Source organism: Narcine bancroftii, chromosome 12 (genome assembly GCF_036971445.1).
Source record: "Narcine bancroftii isolate sNarBan1 chromosome 12, sNarBan1.hap1, whole genome shotgun sequence".
Classification (NCBI taxonomy): domain Eukaryota; kingdom Metazoa; phylum Chordata; class Chondrichthyes; order Torpediniformes; family Narcinidae; genus Narcine; species Narcine bancroftii.
In genome coordinates, this window is record NC_091480.1 from 71029443 (window position 1) to 71046044 (window position 16602).

General features: G+C 45.3%; 1 protein-coding gene and 1 long non-coding RNA gene across 7 annotated transcripts in view; one reads left to right on the forward strand and one right to left on the reverse strand.

The window, feature by feature from the left end:
• The window catches only part of raraa (retinoic acid receptor, alpha a), a 657787-nt gene that overhangs the window by 158636 nt on the left and 482549 nt on the right, over positions 1-16602 (reverse strand). The window contains exon 1 of one of the 6 annotated variants that reach the window (XM_069906800.1): positions 14950-15503. The exons of the other annotated variants lie outside the window; for them this stretch is intronic. Coding sequence (XP_069762901.1) covers positions 14950-15106 — 157 coding nt within the window. The 5' untranslated portion in view covers positions 15107-15503. Of the gene's footprint in view, positions 1-14949; positions 15504-16602 lie in introns of those variants that run through there. 6 annotated transcript variants of the gene reach the window in all.
• LOC138747517 (uncharacterized) lies at positions 15186-15956 on the forward strand. The gene is made up of 2 exons (XR_011347530.1): positions 15186-15327; positions 15799-15956. It is a non-coding gene; the product is annotated as an uncharacterized lncRNA (long non-coding RNA).

Genomic DNA, 16602 nt, shown 5'->3' on the forward strand with positions numbered 1-16602 from the left:
CCGTGTCTGCCTGTCCCGCATCGGACTTGTCAGCCACAAACGAGCCTGCAGCTGACGTGGACATTTACCCCCTCCGTAAATCTTCGTCCGCGAAGCCAAGCCAAAGTGGACACGGCCTAGCATCTTGTTTGTTTTAGCCTCCAGTTGGATTTGATACAATTAAGGCAGTGACATGCACCCTAAGATGGTGTGGATGTCATCCAAGCTTGGAATATCCATCATGGGCATGGATGTTACTTCTGACTCTAAGTCAGTGTCTGGGTACAATATACTGCAATGCTTCCATGTCAGATTATGTTGGTTAAAGAAAAGGATACAAGATCAGATTGGGTTAGGTTCAGGTTTTAATTTTATATACAAGCAGACACCTATATAAAAAAAAACACAACTCAAGCACAGACCGGGGATGAAAATCAAGCTCTTCCTAAGCAAAACAGAAACTGCTGGAGGAACTTAGCAGCTGAAGCAGTATCAGTGAGGGGAAAGGAACCAATACACTTTGGATCAAAATCTTTCAAGATTGATTGTGGAGTTGGGAAATGATCAGTAATAAGGAGGAGAGTGTGGAAGGGGTGAGGGTTATAGATTCAACAAAAACTAGAGGAACAACACCTATGTATTCTGCAACCCAATGGAATGAACATGGAATTCTCCAATTTCCAGTTACCCTCATACTCTCACCTTTAATCTTTCAATCCGCCTCTGGTAACACTTCCCTCTTCTTTTGTCAAGGGGAGGAATAGTTAACATAGTGGTTAGCTTCAACCTATCACAGCGCCAGTGACCTGGGTTCAAATCCAGAGCTGTCTGTAGAGTTTGTACTTTCATCCCGTGTCTGCATGGGTTTCCTCCTAGCACTCCGGTTTCTACCTACCCTCCAAAATGTAAAATAGCTGTATTGTAGGTTAATTTGGAAAGTTGGGCAGCATGGGGTCCTGGGCCGGAAGGGCCTGTTATCATGGTGCGTGTCTCCTTGCTCCACCCTGCCTATCATCCTTCACCTCTCCCTGATTTATCAATCCTCTAACTGGCTCCTGCCTCCCACCCCTCCTCCGTATACTGGCCATCTCCCCACTCCACAATTATTCTTGCTTCAACCCAAAACATTGAGAATTCCTTGCTCGACCCAGCAAGTTCCTTCAGCAGATTGTTTTTGCTCCAGATTACAGTATCTGCAATTTCATGTCTCCAGATTTTCCCTGTCTGAAAATCTCAAGGTTCTTGCTGGATAAATGCTCTTATTCACTGGGGTGGGGGAAGTGTGCATGAATGCTCACCATAATAAAAATACAAGAGGTGAGAAAATACCTAATCCACTTGGCATAAACAAGCTGCATCTCCATTCAATGTGTATTCCTTTATGTAAATGCAAGTACATTCAAAATACCACTTTTAAAATAAAAGCAGGTTTTAACATCAGACTGGACATAACAAGAGGTATAATCATTAACTGATGACAGACTTGGCAGTGAGAAGTATCATTTCCTTGATTGTGCAGGGTTGTTGGGCTGCCTGCTTTGTTTCGACTGGTCTCTGTTGCTATCAGCAGGCCATTGTGTTAAGACTTGTACTGTGGGCACAGAAATAAGGCAGGGTTTCCTCACTGCACCCTTTCTGTGATTTACTCCAGCAACAGAACACAGTCACCAACAGCCATTTCCTGGCTCTCAGCACTTAGCTTCTTAAAGCTATGTGGAGCTTGCCTCTGACTTTTGCACTACTTCGTTACATTTAGCTTGGAGAACTAGGAATTTCTCTTGCACTCAGGAAGGTGGAGGACGCCAACAGAAAGAAGCGTTGGAACAAAGTATGATACTCGGTCATGACTAATTAGACTGGATGGAAAGAATCTGCCTCTCCAGGACATGCCTTTCTCCAAGTTGGGGTTATGCTCATCCCAGTTAGCAGAGCAACATTTTTGAATTGCTGCAAAAGTTTGAAAGAGAACATAGTTAAATGCATTCAACATGTTTTTCAGTATATTATTATGCAACAGGCAGCTAGATTAGGAACGTAATGCCCTTTCAGCTACACAAGTATACCAAGACTTTCAATTGTACAATGTGAGTCCTTTGACAACGGTTAGGGTAGCAGTTAGCATAACACTATTACAACGCCAGTGTCTCAGGTTCGAATCCGCGGCTGTCTGCAAGTATGTTCTGCCCGTGACCGCATGGGTTTCCTCCCAAATTGCACAGCCATATGGAGTTAGTCGATTAATTGGTGACATGGGTGTAGTTGGGCAGCGTGGGCTTGTAGGCTGGAAGAGCCTGTTATTGTGCTGTATCTCTAAATTTAAAAATAATGAAAGCTGTAACCTAAATGAGGTAACATAGGCTGGAGTGGTTATGTATCAATTTTTGTAGTAAGCTCTGTGGAATCATCCATTTGGCAATATCGAAGAGAGGGTTCACCTTGTAATTGTGGGTGGTGAAAGTACCTCACAGTTGCAGCTACACGGGATTAATCCTGACCTCTGGTGCTGTGAGTGAGGGATTTGCACCGTTTCCTAAGCAAGTTTCCTCTCAATTGCTGTGCTTTCACCCCCCCCCCCCCCACCCCCAATTTCAAAGACATACCATTAAGTGGCCAAGGTAAATTATACGTAGGGCGGTTGGTTGTTGGACAGAGGGAGTCGGGTCTTAATGGACGCTTAGAGAAAATAGGTTAACAAATAGGTGGTAAAAATCCATCTGATGTGATTACTCTGAGAGCCAGGATGGACCCAAATAGCCTCCCCCTGTATTGGAAGGAAATAGAAATGCCTGAATATGTTTAATTTACTGGTGCTCCTTTTCCTGAAACCCTGCAGTTCTTGTCTCCTGCATTAACCCAGAACTGCCAGCTGTGCTGAAGATGATGGTTCAGGTATGCCAGAGATCCTTCCTCATAGACCTACAGATCCACTAAGATGTTTTATTAAAAAAATAAGCTTTATTCACAAAAAATGTACAGAACCACACAAAAATAGTGCATGGCTTTCTTTACATTCATAGACTATACATCCATATTGTTAGCAGGCCTGTATGCTTAAAGTGGTCATTTATTATGTGCACAACACCATGGCCACCCACTCTTTGGACAATGCATCCTGCAAACATTTGAGAAGCTTTTATAGAGTGGTGGAAACACTTTAGAGCAGTCATTTTCAAACCATTTTTTGGCTACGCCTGTCCCCCTCCCTCCGGACTCTGCTCAAAGTTTTTTGGCCTCTTTCCCTGCAAAGCCATCAAGTTTTGGTTTCTTCCATACTTCTCTCTACCGACTAAATTTAAAAAAATATTTATTTACAGGAGGTGAAAAGAAAACAATGATTTTACTTAAATGTGCTGTGGCCCCATTGAGAAAATCATGAAAACGGCAGTGCTGGTGCAGACCCATGGAGAGCAGGGAGCAGAAATGCAGTGCTTCCACGGGGTCCAACTGCCCAGTATGACTACCATCAGCTCCACACAGGCTTTAAATGGCCTGTAAATGGAGTTGAAGGTGGACTAGTGAGGGGCTCTCCGATTAAAAAACACACAGGTGGCGGGCTGTTGGTGACTCGAGGTGAAGAATCCTCTTGGGCCACTGGTGACTACAATAGAGGCATTCACACTGGGCTGCAGACTGCTGGAGACTGGTTCAAGACTGGCCGAAGGGGTACCAGGTTTCAGAACTGGGATGTGAGAGGCTGTCAAGGAGATTTGGAGATGGAGCTCAGGCTGCTGATAGTTTGGACTAGACTCTGAGTGGCGATGGGGGCTGTGGAAGTGCTGGAAGCAAATCCATGGACTCTGAGGGGACTCTCTTTTGCTTCTCTTTCCCTAACTGTAAGAAGCACTTGGCAATTTCTACTGATGGTGAATCTGTATACCTTATGGTAGATAAACGCAAATTCCATGTTATATTGCACTGTTTTTATTACATAACAGTTAAGGAATCACTTAAATAGCTGCTTTTGACTAATCCTTCCCCACACTGGCTTTACCAAGTTTCAGTGCATCCTTTAACACAGTCATTCCCAACGTGGGTGGTGCTGTACTCCTGGGGGCATTGGAAAGATCTAAGGGGGTAGTGAGGAAAAAGGGGGTGCACCATGTTGTAGCCCTTGGCCTCCAAAGTCTTCTTAAGGATGGCCAGTGAGAGGTTGCGCCGCACCTTGGTGGTCGCCGCCACCGACAGGATGCGCTCGGTCACCGTGGGATCCTCCGCTCCCTTGCAGCTCTGCTGCTGCTTGCTTTTGCTCCTGGACGCCTTGTCTACTCCGCTGGGCTTGCTGACTTCTTCAGTCCTGGGGTTCTCGAGCCATGGCATGTCCCTCTCTCTGTCTGTCTCCTCCTCGGTGGCTCTTCCCATCATCACAGCCGAAAGCGGTGGGAACTGGAGGAGCAAGCGATTCCCTTTATTCCCGGGAAGTGGAAGGAAAGGAGAAACCTTTCTACCACCTTGGCCATCCAACTCATTGTGTTTCTCACCTCTGCTAAACCCCTGGAACACCAGCAAACCCGCCATCCCCAACCCACCATACCAGCTGCATGCCGACCCACCGAATGCAAAGCATCGGAATCCCCCAGGGTCTCTACCTGTATTTGTCCGAACTCACCCCAATTTCTGTCCTTTACAAAAACTCTTCGGGCACCTTAACATTTTACCCATTCCTTGGCAGAAATTGCACTTGACACTTGTGAAATACATACGTTTGTTTATAATGTTAGATTAGTTGTTTTAAATTTGCAGTAGACCTAATACCAAGAAAGAGATGTGTGTTCATTGTATGTGCCTGTGGGGGGGGGGGGGGGGGGGGTGGGGGGGCAGAGAAGCACAAGGGATGCAGCTGGGAGCAAGGGCAAAAAGGTTTGGGAACCACTGCTTTAACACATATTCCTTACAATAAAGTTGTCATATTTGCAAATTGTTATATGCAATATGCAAACATAACACTGAATAATCTCCCTCCCCACAGCCCTAAAGCAAAAACAAAAGCCATTATCCTTTCTATCCTTGTGTGAAGATCCCGTCGAAAACGAGCCACACAGCTCCTGCACATGGACAGCCTAGGTAACTGCGCACCATTGGGTTTAATATAACAATTTAACCATTTATAGCACAGAAACAGGCCAGTTCAACCCTTCTAGTCCACGCTGAACAATTTCTCCCACCTCGGCCCATTGGCCCGCATTCGGCCTATAACCCTCCACACTTCTCCCATCCATATACCTATCCAACTTTTCCTTAAATATTAACATCGATCTCGCTTCTACCACCACTGCCGGAATTTCATTTCATACCACCCTCTGCGTGAAGAAATTCCCCCTTATGTTTCCCTTAAACTTTTCCCCTTTTACTCTCAATCCATGTCCTCTTGTTTGAATCTCCCCTTCTCTCAGTGGAAAAAGCCTATCCATATTGACTCTATCTGTCCCCCTTATAATTTTGAATACCTCTATCAAATCACCCCTCAACCTTCTACACTCCAGAGAATAAAGTCCCAGCCTGCTCAACCTTTCCCTGTAACTCAAACCCTGAAATCCCGGCAACATTCTTGTAAACCTCCTCTGCACTCTCTCTATACTGTTTATTTCCTTCCTGTAATTCGGTGACCAAAACTGCACACAATATTCCAAATTTAGCCTCACCAATGACAGATACAATTTCAACATAACATCCCAACTCCTGTGTTCTATACTCTGATTTAAGAAAGCCAACATACTAAATTACTTCTTCACCACCCTATCCACATGTGATTCAACTTTCAGAGAATTATGTACCACGACTCCTAAATCCCTTTGTTCCACTGCACTCCTCAATTGTCTACCATTTAACATGCATGACCTGCTTTGATCAGTCCTACCAAAATGTAGCACCTCACATTTATCAGTATTAAATTCCATCTGGCATCTTTCATCCACTCTTCTAACTGTCCTAGATCACCCTGTAAACTTTGATAATCTTCCTCACTGTTCACAACACCGGCAACTTTTGTATCATCTGCAAATTTACTAATCCAATTTGCCACCCTATCATCTCGATCATTAATATATATGACAAACAGCAGTGGACCCTGAGCCAAATCCACTCGACAATGGCCTCCAATTCGACAAACAATTTTTCACCACTTCTCTTTGGCATCTCCCATCCAACCATTGTTGAATCCATCTCACTACTTCATCATTAATCCCTAATCCTTCCACTTTCCTTACTAACTAACCTCTTATAGGGAACCTTGTCAAAAGCCTTACTAAAGTCCAAATAGACAACATCCACTGCCTTACCCTCATCAACCTTTTCAGTTACCTCCTCGAAAAGCTCTATAAGATTTGCTAGACATGATCTACCACGTACAAAACCACACTGACTACTCTGAATCAATACCTGTCTTTCCAAATAGTTGTATATCCCAACTTTAAGATGGTGATATGTTGGTGCTGGCAGACAGCCATAAGCGCTGCCTGCTTTTTGAATAAATTTTTCTAGTGCAGATGCCCGAAGACATCCGCCTCATGCTACCCCATGAGGATTTCAGCAACCCCCGCAGGGTGGCCGCCCATGCAGACGCTCTGTGGCATGTGAAGCAGAAGGGAGGATGCCCTATTGAGATCAGTGCTGCGTCGCGCCCGAAGGCCCAGGCTCCACGCACCCCAGCAGCAAGGCCGTACACACCCTCGAACAAGGACGACATCAGCGCAGATTCTTGGTGTTTCTACCACTAACGATGGGGTTCCGGAGATTGCTGTTGCCAACCTTCATGTGCATTTCCAGTGAACGCCACGGCTGGCCTTCGCTAATGGCTACGGAGGCTGGCCACTGTAACAGTCTTCTCTATATCTGGGACAAGCACTCCAGCGCGTTCCTGGTGGACACCAGAGCTGAAATCAGTGTCCTCCCTCCTTCAGCCCATGATATGTGAAACAGAAAGGCAAGGTCAGTGCTGACAGCAGTAAACAACAGTGCCATCCGCACGTACAGTACTTGAACCATACCCCTGCGGTTTGAAGCCAACAAGTTCACTCGGACGTTCTTGCTGACTGCGGTATACCAATCATTGCTTAGGGCGGATTTCCTCAGAGCCCACTCACTGTTGGTGGACTTGAAGGAGCAACAGTTCGTAGATATCAGGACTTTTCAGACATTCGGAAGAGGCCATGCTACCCACCTTGCACCTGGACTCTGTAATGTTTTCGGGAAATGAATTTGCAAGAGTTCTTGCAGAGTTTCCAGACATTCTAACACCATAGTTCTCTTCAGCAACGCTCAAGCATGGCGTGTCACACCACATCCTCACACAGGGACCTCCACTCCCAAGCCTGCAGACTGCCACATGACAAACTCTAGGAGTTTCAGAAGATGGAGGAGATGGGGATTGTGTGCAGATCCAACAGTCCGCTCCACAGGATGCATAAGTCAGCAGGAGGATGGAGACTGTGTGGTGATTACAGAAGGCTGAATGATGCCACCACCACCGTCCGCTACCCTGTGCCCCATACACAGGATTTCACTGCCAACCTGCATGAGGCTCACATTTTCTCAAAGGTAGACCTAGTACACAGGTATCACCAAATCCTGGTGCACCCGGACGACGACATACCAAAGATGGCTCTGATTACACCGTTCAAACTCTTCAAGTTTCTCAGAATGTCGTTTGCTGTAAAAAAAAACACAGCACAAACATTCCAATAGTTGATGGATAAGGTGGGGCGAGACATAGAGCTCTTGTTTGTTTACTTGGACGACATACTCATCGCCAGCTGCTCACACAAGGAACATCTGCACGATTTCGGCCTCATGATAAACCCTGCCAAGTGCCAATTTGGGTTGTCCACCATTGACTTCTTAGGGCAGCACATCAACCGCCACGGTGCCGTCTCGTTGAAGGCAAAGGTGGAAGTCATCCACCAGTTCGCCAGATCTGACATGGTTAAGGGCCTACAAGAGTTTGTGGGGATGATTAATTTTTACCGCCACATTTAACCTTCAGCAGCCCGCATAATGCAACCCGTTTGTCCGGCAAGACCAAGGAGGTCGTGTGGATACAAGAGATGGCAGCGGCATTTGAGAAGACCAAGGACACTCTGGCAAATGTTACACTCCTGGTCCACCCCCAAGTGGGTGTACCGACCGCCCTCATGGAGGATGCCTCTGTCTCGGCGGTGGGCAGCTTCCTGGAGCAGCTCATCAATGGCCAATGGAAGCCCCTGGCATTCTTCAACCAGCACCTATGACCTGCAGAGGTCAAATTACGGCACTTTTGACAGGGGGCTGCTGGCCCTGTACCTGGCCATCCAGCACTTTTGGTATTTCCTTGAAGGAAGGGAGTTCACCGTCTTCACTGACCACAAGCCCCTAACATTCACCAAAGTGGTTGGCCCGCCAACAAAGCCACCTCTCTTATTTATACCTCAGAGTTCACCGCCACGATAAGACACACCTCTGGGAAAAGCAATGTGGTCACCAACGTGCTGTCACATGCTTTGATGCAAGCGGGGCATTCTCTCCCTCCGGGGTTGGACTACGCGACACCAGCTGAAGCTCAGCGCCAGGACATAGATCCCAGCATACAGTACTGCGGTCTCGGGCCTGCACTTGGAGGACATTGCCATCGGACAACAGGTCAGCCTCGGCCCATCATCCTGAACGCTTGAAGGCACCCCATTTTTAACACCCTGCACAGTTTGCCCCACTCCTCCATCTGAGCGACCATTCTGCTCATTTCCGATAAGTTCATGTGGCACAACCTCCGAAAGCAGGTTGAGCACTGGGCTAGAACGTGCACCAACTGCCAAACCGCCAAGGTACAATGACACATGAAGGTCCCGCCTCAGCCCTTGCAGCCATCACGGCGGAGGTTCAAGCATGGGCATGTAGACATTGTTGGCCCCCTACCAGTGTCAAGGGGAACGAGGTACCCGTTCACCATGGTGGACAGATTCACGTGATGGCCAGAGGCAATTCCCTTAGCAGACGTCTCCACAGCGTCGTGCGCCAAGGCCCTTGTTTCCACCTGAGTGGCACTTTATGGCCTCCCAGCCCACGTCACCTTGGACAGGGATCTGCAATTCATATCCGCGCTGTAGACCGCACTGTTATGCCTGCTGGGAACACAGCTCCATCGCACAACCGTCTACCATCCGCAGTCAAATGCCCTGGTCAAGCACTTCCACCGACACTTGAAGGCTGCACTGATGGCACACCTCCATGGGCCAGATTAGGTAGACAAACTACCCTGGGTGCTGCTCAGCATACGAACGGTGCCCAAAGAGAACCTGAAGTCTTCATTGGCAGAGCTAGTAATACGGCACCTCACTCACGGTGCCCGGAGAGTTTCTGCCTGCAGCTTGAGGGCAGGAAGATGCACCATCAGAGGTCCTCAACAAACTGAGTGAGTGGCTCAATTAAACTAGCCCCGATTCCAACGTCCCACCATGGCACTACGACACCTTTTGTGCCTAAGGACTTGTGCTCTGCATATGTCTTTGTCCAGAGAGGCAAGCACAGACTACCCCCACAACATCCCTATGAGGGGCCATTCAAGGTGGTACGCCACAACAGAACAACTTGCGTCCTGGACATCAGTGGGTATGAAGAGACAATCACCATTGACCACCTCAAACCAGCACTCCTCGACCCCAACCGACCAGTAACAGTGCCCGCACCATGAAGGCACCCAAACAACCAGAGCAGGTGGAGGCGCCGGACCTTTCACCTCCGATCTCTGGTTCTGGGGAGGGGGGATGGGGGGGGTCATGTGGTGGCTCACCCGTGCTCAGAAAGTTACGGGTGAACCGCTGACGTCAGCAACCGGGAGGGATCTGAGTGCAGGCCAGAAGGTGACATCATTTCCGCCCCGTGGCACGCAGGGGTTCCTGGGAGGAATGTTCAAAACATGCGTGAGTGTGAACAAGTAAACAGTTTTGCAACTGGACATCACTCGAGTCAGACTCCTTCTTTCTCTCATTGCGACACAGCATGACTACAGAGAAGCTATTTGCAAAGCAACAGCAGAAAAGGCAAATTATGTAGTTACAGCGATGAGTCCTGGGCTCCGGAAGGATACAGGTGCCATACACAGTCTAGTCACTGATGTGCAGGAGATACAGTTCACTCCTAAAACATTTGACAGAGAGCCACCAAGACTGATCCCCAGCATCAGGAAGATTCAAATTACGAGGTAAGACCGCATTTACTTTTCAAACTTAAAAACATGTGCAAGAAAGAAAAACAAAGCCAAACTACAGAAGAGATAGACTGATAACAACTGAAAATAACCCATCAGATAACAAGGTATATAAAGTCAAATGTCTTGATAAATTGCATGAATCTCTGGATGGATTAGTGGCGATGAAAATGCCTGACATTGGATGAGGAGAGATTCAGAGGTTAAACACAATCTGCATTCTCTTCTCATGAAGTCCATTTATGGCCTAAGTGACCATTCTAAATATTCCTTTATTATTTACTTCAGCAGAATATCCCAGAAGGATTTATACTAAACATGACATTCCCACAAAGCTGCTAATTCTCTTCCCCAGAGAAATTAATTTTCATCCCACTCTTGTTTCCATGAGTCCAGCCAACTCAATGGAGATTACAGCCAAAGTTATTTTGTTGTGATTAGCTAAATCTTTGCTGACTGAAGTATCATGGTAGCATTAGTGAATTTTCCAAAATGTTGCAACGAGGAACCCACAGCAAAAGACATTGTTTGAATTTGCTTGACTCATCTTTGGAGACACTTCATTCCTTGCTAGTTCTGGACCTTTCATTTTGAATTTATAGCAATTTTAATTTGCTGTCTCAGATCTGCACAGTTGGCGTAGCAGTTAACGCTATTACAGTGTCTGCCACTGTCTGAAATGAATTTGCATATTCTCCCCATGTCTGTTTCCTCCGGTGCTCCGATTTCCTCACACCCTTCAAAACGTACAGGGATTGCAGGGTACTTGGACGGCACCGGCTCTTGGGAAGGGTCTGTTACCGTGCTGATTCTTCAATGGGTTTCTTTTCTGCCTGCTGATTGTTTCCAGCACTGTCTGTTTTGTTTCAGATTGCTGAATTCTTTTGCTCAGTCGGGATTTGGTGGGATGATGCAGGTTTTTAATGGGTTGACCAGGCATTGCAGCAGAAATGCCAAAGTAAACATCAACATTTGCGAAGGCCCATTTTACCTGATGCTTTTAACTGCTGACATGAACTAACTCATACAATTTACTTCAGATATGCCAATGGTTAGCCACAGAGGCCCTAAATATTGTGATCCAAATTCTCTGAACACCCAGCAAAACTAAACCAATCAACATAGAAATTTAGCCTGAAACAGCCATGCTGTCTCCCATGATGCTCCCCATCAGCTCATTGGATAAATATACTACAAAGCACAGTGCTGGGATACATATATTACAGCAAATTGATTTGACTATTCAATCATTTAGAGTCTGCCACTCTCAGTTGGGGCCACATTGGTAGGATGCTTTTATACATTCATTTCCATTTTCAAACACCAGCGTGTCAGAGGGAAGTCATTGTTGATCTCTATCCAAACCTTTTTACATAAAATAGGCACAAGGTGAGCAAGGCCAGGCTGAGAAGCAAGGCCACCAGAGTAAAAGCATCCAGTACTTATGGCATAGGACATGCACAGTAACTAAAGCAAGAAGTTGGAAAAACAAATTGGAAAATGGGGAAAGGAAACCTATTTGATGCCTTTAGCTTACAGAAAAGGGTCAACACGGAGAGGGTAGCAGTTAGAACAACACTATTATGGCACTAGCGGTGGGGGGGGGGGGGGGGGGTTCAAATTCGCCACATCTGTAAGGAGTTTGTACATTCTCTCATACCCGCATGGATTTCCTTCGGGTGCTCCCGTTTCCTCCCACAAAGAAGTACAGGATTTAGTCAGATAATTGGTCACATGGCTGTATTTGGTCAGCGTGGGCTGCAAGGGCCTGTTACTGTGCTGTATCTCTAAATTAAATTTATAACAGCCATCCTTGGACCCTTTTATGTTGTGCTGTGCACTGCAAATAGCCAGCCTTATCAAAAGAAACTAGGAAATCGAGTTCACATCAAAAGGACTAAGAACAGGAATAGAAACTCTCTCTGTACACCAACAACAGGCACTGAACACCACACTGGCTGGCTGCAATGAACGGTGGAAATCAAAAAAATACTCATGCTGGAGTAAGTTTCAAATCACTGGAGAAAACTAATCAATTAATAATGTATTTCTGCCTAAGCCTCATCATGTTTCAAAGAATAATAAATTAACTTTTTATATTCAATCCTTGTTATAGAAGTAAATACTGTAGGTCAAATGTGATTAACGACTAGCCTATCTTTCATTCTGATGGTGTTGGCTGAGGGAAGCATATATTTTAAATTTTAAAAGTAGCTTTGTTGACTGGGAAGCATTCAGTTTCTCAAAGCCCATTCCACTATTCAAAAGATCATTATTGAATATTTTAAATTTAAAAGTAGCTTTGTTGACTGGGAAGCATTCAGTTTCTCAAGCCCATTCCACTATTCAAAAGATCATTATTGATTGCATCTAAACTTCATTTACCTACAATGGTCCAAACTCAGAACTATAAAACAATGTCGAGGTCATATTTAAGATTATTAATTGGGTTGACATCCACTATTTTATACGTGAGAAAGTTTGAGACTTCTACCAGGTTGAGTGAAAACTTTAATACAACATAGAACAGAATAGCACAACACAGGTCCACAATGTTGTGCCAATCTAGATAAAACTACTCCGTTACTAACCCTTCCCTCACTCACAGCCCATAACTTCTCATTTTTCTACATGCGTTCCCATTTAAGAGTCTACTAAAAGCCACTACTGCATTCCTAACTTCCTTCAGAATTAATTAGATTAAATGTTAAGGTTAGATCCCTTTCATTTTGACTTGCCAGGAGAGGTTAAAAATCCCATCTATCCTATTAACTCTTTTCAGAATTCTACGTACTTCATACAAATCACCTTTTGTGCCTCCATATTCAGCAATAAACAGCACTGTCCAGGAAGTGATCCAAATGCAGTCATTTCAGGGCTTTGTACAGTTGCCAAAAAAAATCCTCTCTTTGATACTCCAACCGTCTGTTAATGATACACCCACCCAAACCAGCAGATGGGGTCTTGGTTCAACTCCTCTTCTGAAGGACAACACATCTGACAAAAGCAGCAGTATACTGTAGCCTGGCCTGCAAGTCACAAATTCTGATTAATGTTATGAGTCTCCAATTATAAGTCAGGCTCTCGAGTATTTCATAAATGCTTTTGTGATTTTGAAAAACATTCCTGGAAAAACTAATCTGCTTCTGAGGCAACTTCAGAATTGTCTTAATAAATCTTTTCTCAGTTCTCCTGTAACTCCTGTGTACACTCATTGGAAGACGAGGCTTACTGAATAATGAGCCGGAGATGTTGGGGATTTTTTTTTAAAAAAAAGAAACCCATAGTCATAAACCTTCACCCTCCTGTATCCCCACCTACCACCAGGCTCCCATTTTTTCGCTCCCTATCTGTCTCCCATCCTTCATTTGTCTCCATCTGCCCATCACTGAGTTCCACCTATCTCCTGCCGCTCGCCGTGAAATAATCGGCTATTCCCCCCCACAGATGCTACCTGTCCTGCTGAGTTCCTCCATCATTTGCCCAATAATTGCAATCTTTCAAAATTGGTCACTGGTTGCTTTCAGTTCGGCTTCACTGGTTCAACAGGAATTTCAATTGTTCAGAATAGCATTTTTATGCGCAGCTGAATGACTTGAGCGCAAATTGAAAGATTTTCAAATATTAAGCTGCAAATTCCATTTTGAAAATAAAGAACGAGTGTTGGGCAATTGCGACCTGGTTAAGCCTTGTGCAGCTTGGATCTTGGAAGAGCTCCATGTTTATAGTGTGACAATCCACTTCCTCTTGGCGACAACAGAAAGTTGTCAAGAGTGAAGCAAAGCCGCGCTGTGCATGCACAGGGAAGCCGCTTCCAACAGCCCCGCCTCACTTCGCTCAGGTTGTGCTCTTCCCGATGAGCGCTTTGGGCTGCAAAGTTTTCACAGCACAACTGATGGAATTAAGCTGTGTTTAAAACAAGAGAAGGAAGCGGTTTTCCAAAAGTTTACAAAAGGCGCCTGATGTAGCAGCCTTCAACATATAGGAAAAAAAAACCTGGCACTAAAACAAAATGTTTTAAACGCAGATCAAAAACCTGGCACTAAAAATGTTAATTGCAAATGTGAGTTGCTGTGATGTCTTTTGACTTAAAGCCTCAATTATCACACAAAAGCATCTTGCATTTGCACTGCTACGCGTGACAATGTGCACTTCCTATTCCACATTGGAATTCAGGAGGACCCGCCGTGGAAATGGTTCGTATTAACTGCAGGAAATTCACAGGCAATGCCGTCTGCACCGATCAGAAACACAGTGGGGGAGGAAACGGTTCATTCTGGTCAGGGACACGCTGGAGCTGGTTCACATTGTCTGCAGACAGATCTGTTTCATTCTGTGTTTCAGAAGGTGCAGGGTCCACAATGAGCTGAAAGAAGCGGGGAAGGGAAAGGAGGCATGTAATATCTTTAATCCCTTTAACTCTGTAATCCAGACTTTCAGTGCTTAGCAACTATCTGTTTGCAGGAGTGTCTGAACGTGCACCCCTACAAAAGACCCGCAGCTTCTTTTGAAATCAGCTTTCACGGCTGAGGATTTAACTGCTAACACTGGACGAGTGCTCGTCCTCTCTCCCCACCGCCCCCCCCCCCCCACCCCCAAACTTGTGGAGTTTTTAAAAAATCGCTGGAAGTCTAACTTTTCACTAACTAACCGGGGACAAGTTTAAAGAACCGAAAAGGTCAAAATCGAAGGAATCTACTGCACGACGCAGACTGATCGAAAAAGAAATTCCCATAAAGTTAACATATGCTCCTGGAAGGCAGGTTAGCGTGGATGCGTGAGCGTGTGGTACCTACACTGAGGGTTGGGTAGTCTCTGCCATTCTTTGTGTCTGATCCCAATGAAGCAGTGAGGGCTCGATCCTTTTCCTTGGAGCATGCAGGAGGGACTTGGGGAGTAAAAATCCACCAGCTGTCCTGGATTTACTGTCAGCACGTCCATGCAGTCAAACATTACGAGACGGGACAGAAGTCAAAAGGCGGCAGAAGGAAAAGGCAACAATCCACAGTCCTCTTCTCACTCCCTCTTTCTTTGCTTCCGCCAGGCAGGGCTCGGGAGATGGCACATGAGCATCAGGCTTCACAGCAAGACTCACCGAGTCAGAAGAAGCCAGGATTAGAAACAGGGATCATGTTTGAGCTCTGCTTCTGTTGTGACTGGGACCCAGAATCATGGTCAGTCGCAGCTGCCGAAGTCGTGATCCTGTAATCAATCCAATAGCTCATTTACTATTTAAATATCTCGACCCCACCAAGCCCACAAAGGGAGGCGCAGCTCTGCTTCAGCAAAATAATATCACCAATTCCACTGCTTCACCTCTCCGAAAAGCCCCAGACTCTCAATGCATCTTGCTTAAATGCCTCTTCAAACGCCTGGGTTCGTCTTGATCGGTTTAAGCACTCGAGTTTCAACAGAATTTGCTGTCGTGTCCCCTTCCCTCCGATCTTGAGTAAGATGTCTTGGTGCTTACTGCTGGTATCTCTCCTCCCTCCCTCTCTCTGTCACTGGGTTAAAAGGATTAATTTGCTTAATATATGCGCCTGAACTCTCACTGAACCTTTTCCCTGGCAGCTAACCTTCAAATGACCCTTCACCATTCTGACACCACATTCAGCCCCTCTCAATCTCTTCTTTTCCTCTCTCAGTGCTGCAAATATTCTTGTCAATCAAACCAGAGGCAGAGACGAACTCCTGCAGCCAGCAACTGAGGGGAGGACAGAAACAAGGAAAACAAGAAGCTGATGGGGCTTTAGACCTCGGACAATCCACACAAAAGATAATAAATAGCTTTTTTGATTGGTCATTTATAATTTTCACACAGCAGTTTAAAATAATAAAATGAACACAAGGTCTGCAGTGGAAGATCTGAGATTGGACCTGCATTGTTAATGTGGGACCAAGCACACACTGCTCTGGTTACAGTCATTGGAACATTTCTTTTAAACAAAATATGGGCTTTAAAAATACCATAGCATTACTAGATTCACATAATTCAAATTATACACCAAATAAACTTGATATTATTACATTTTATTGAATAGCAATATTGTTGCTGCTCACTGCATCACTGCAAAGAGGGTCACAATGTACAGTCCTAATCGAGAATGGAATAGCAATGAGACAAACAGACAACTTAGGAATAACAACAAACAGGTAAAGATCTAATCTATTCTTCTTCAAAGTGCTCCCAAAGATATTTTACATACACCTGTCTCCTTTCAGAGGGGATGATACAGACACTGCAATTATTCCATGTTAAACTTGAACCAGCATTCTTCGGATTCTGAAAATCGAGTAACCATTGCAGAACTTGGGAATGCTGGATGATGCATTTGCAACTTGGGAGGAAAATGCCAATGCATTTACCTGCAATAACTCTGTAAAACAAATGTACAGCTATTTTATATGCCCGGAAATAGGATTAAATCCAGATTTTAAAAAAATTTAAG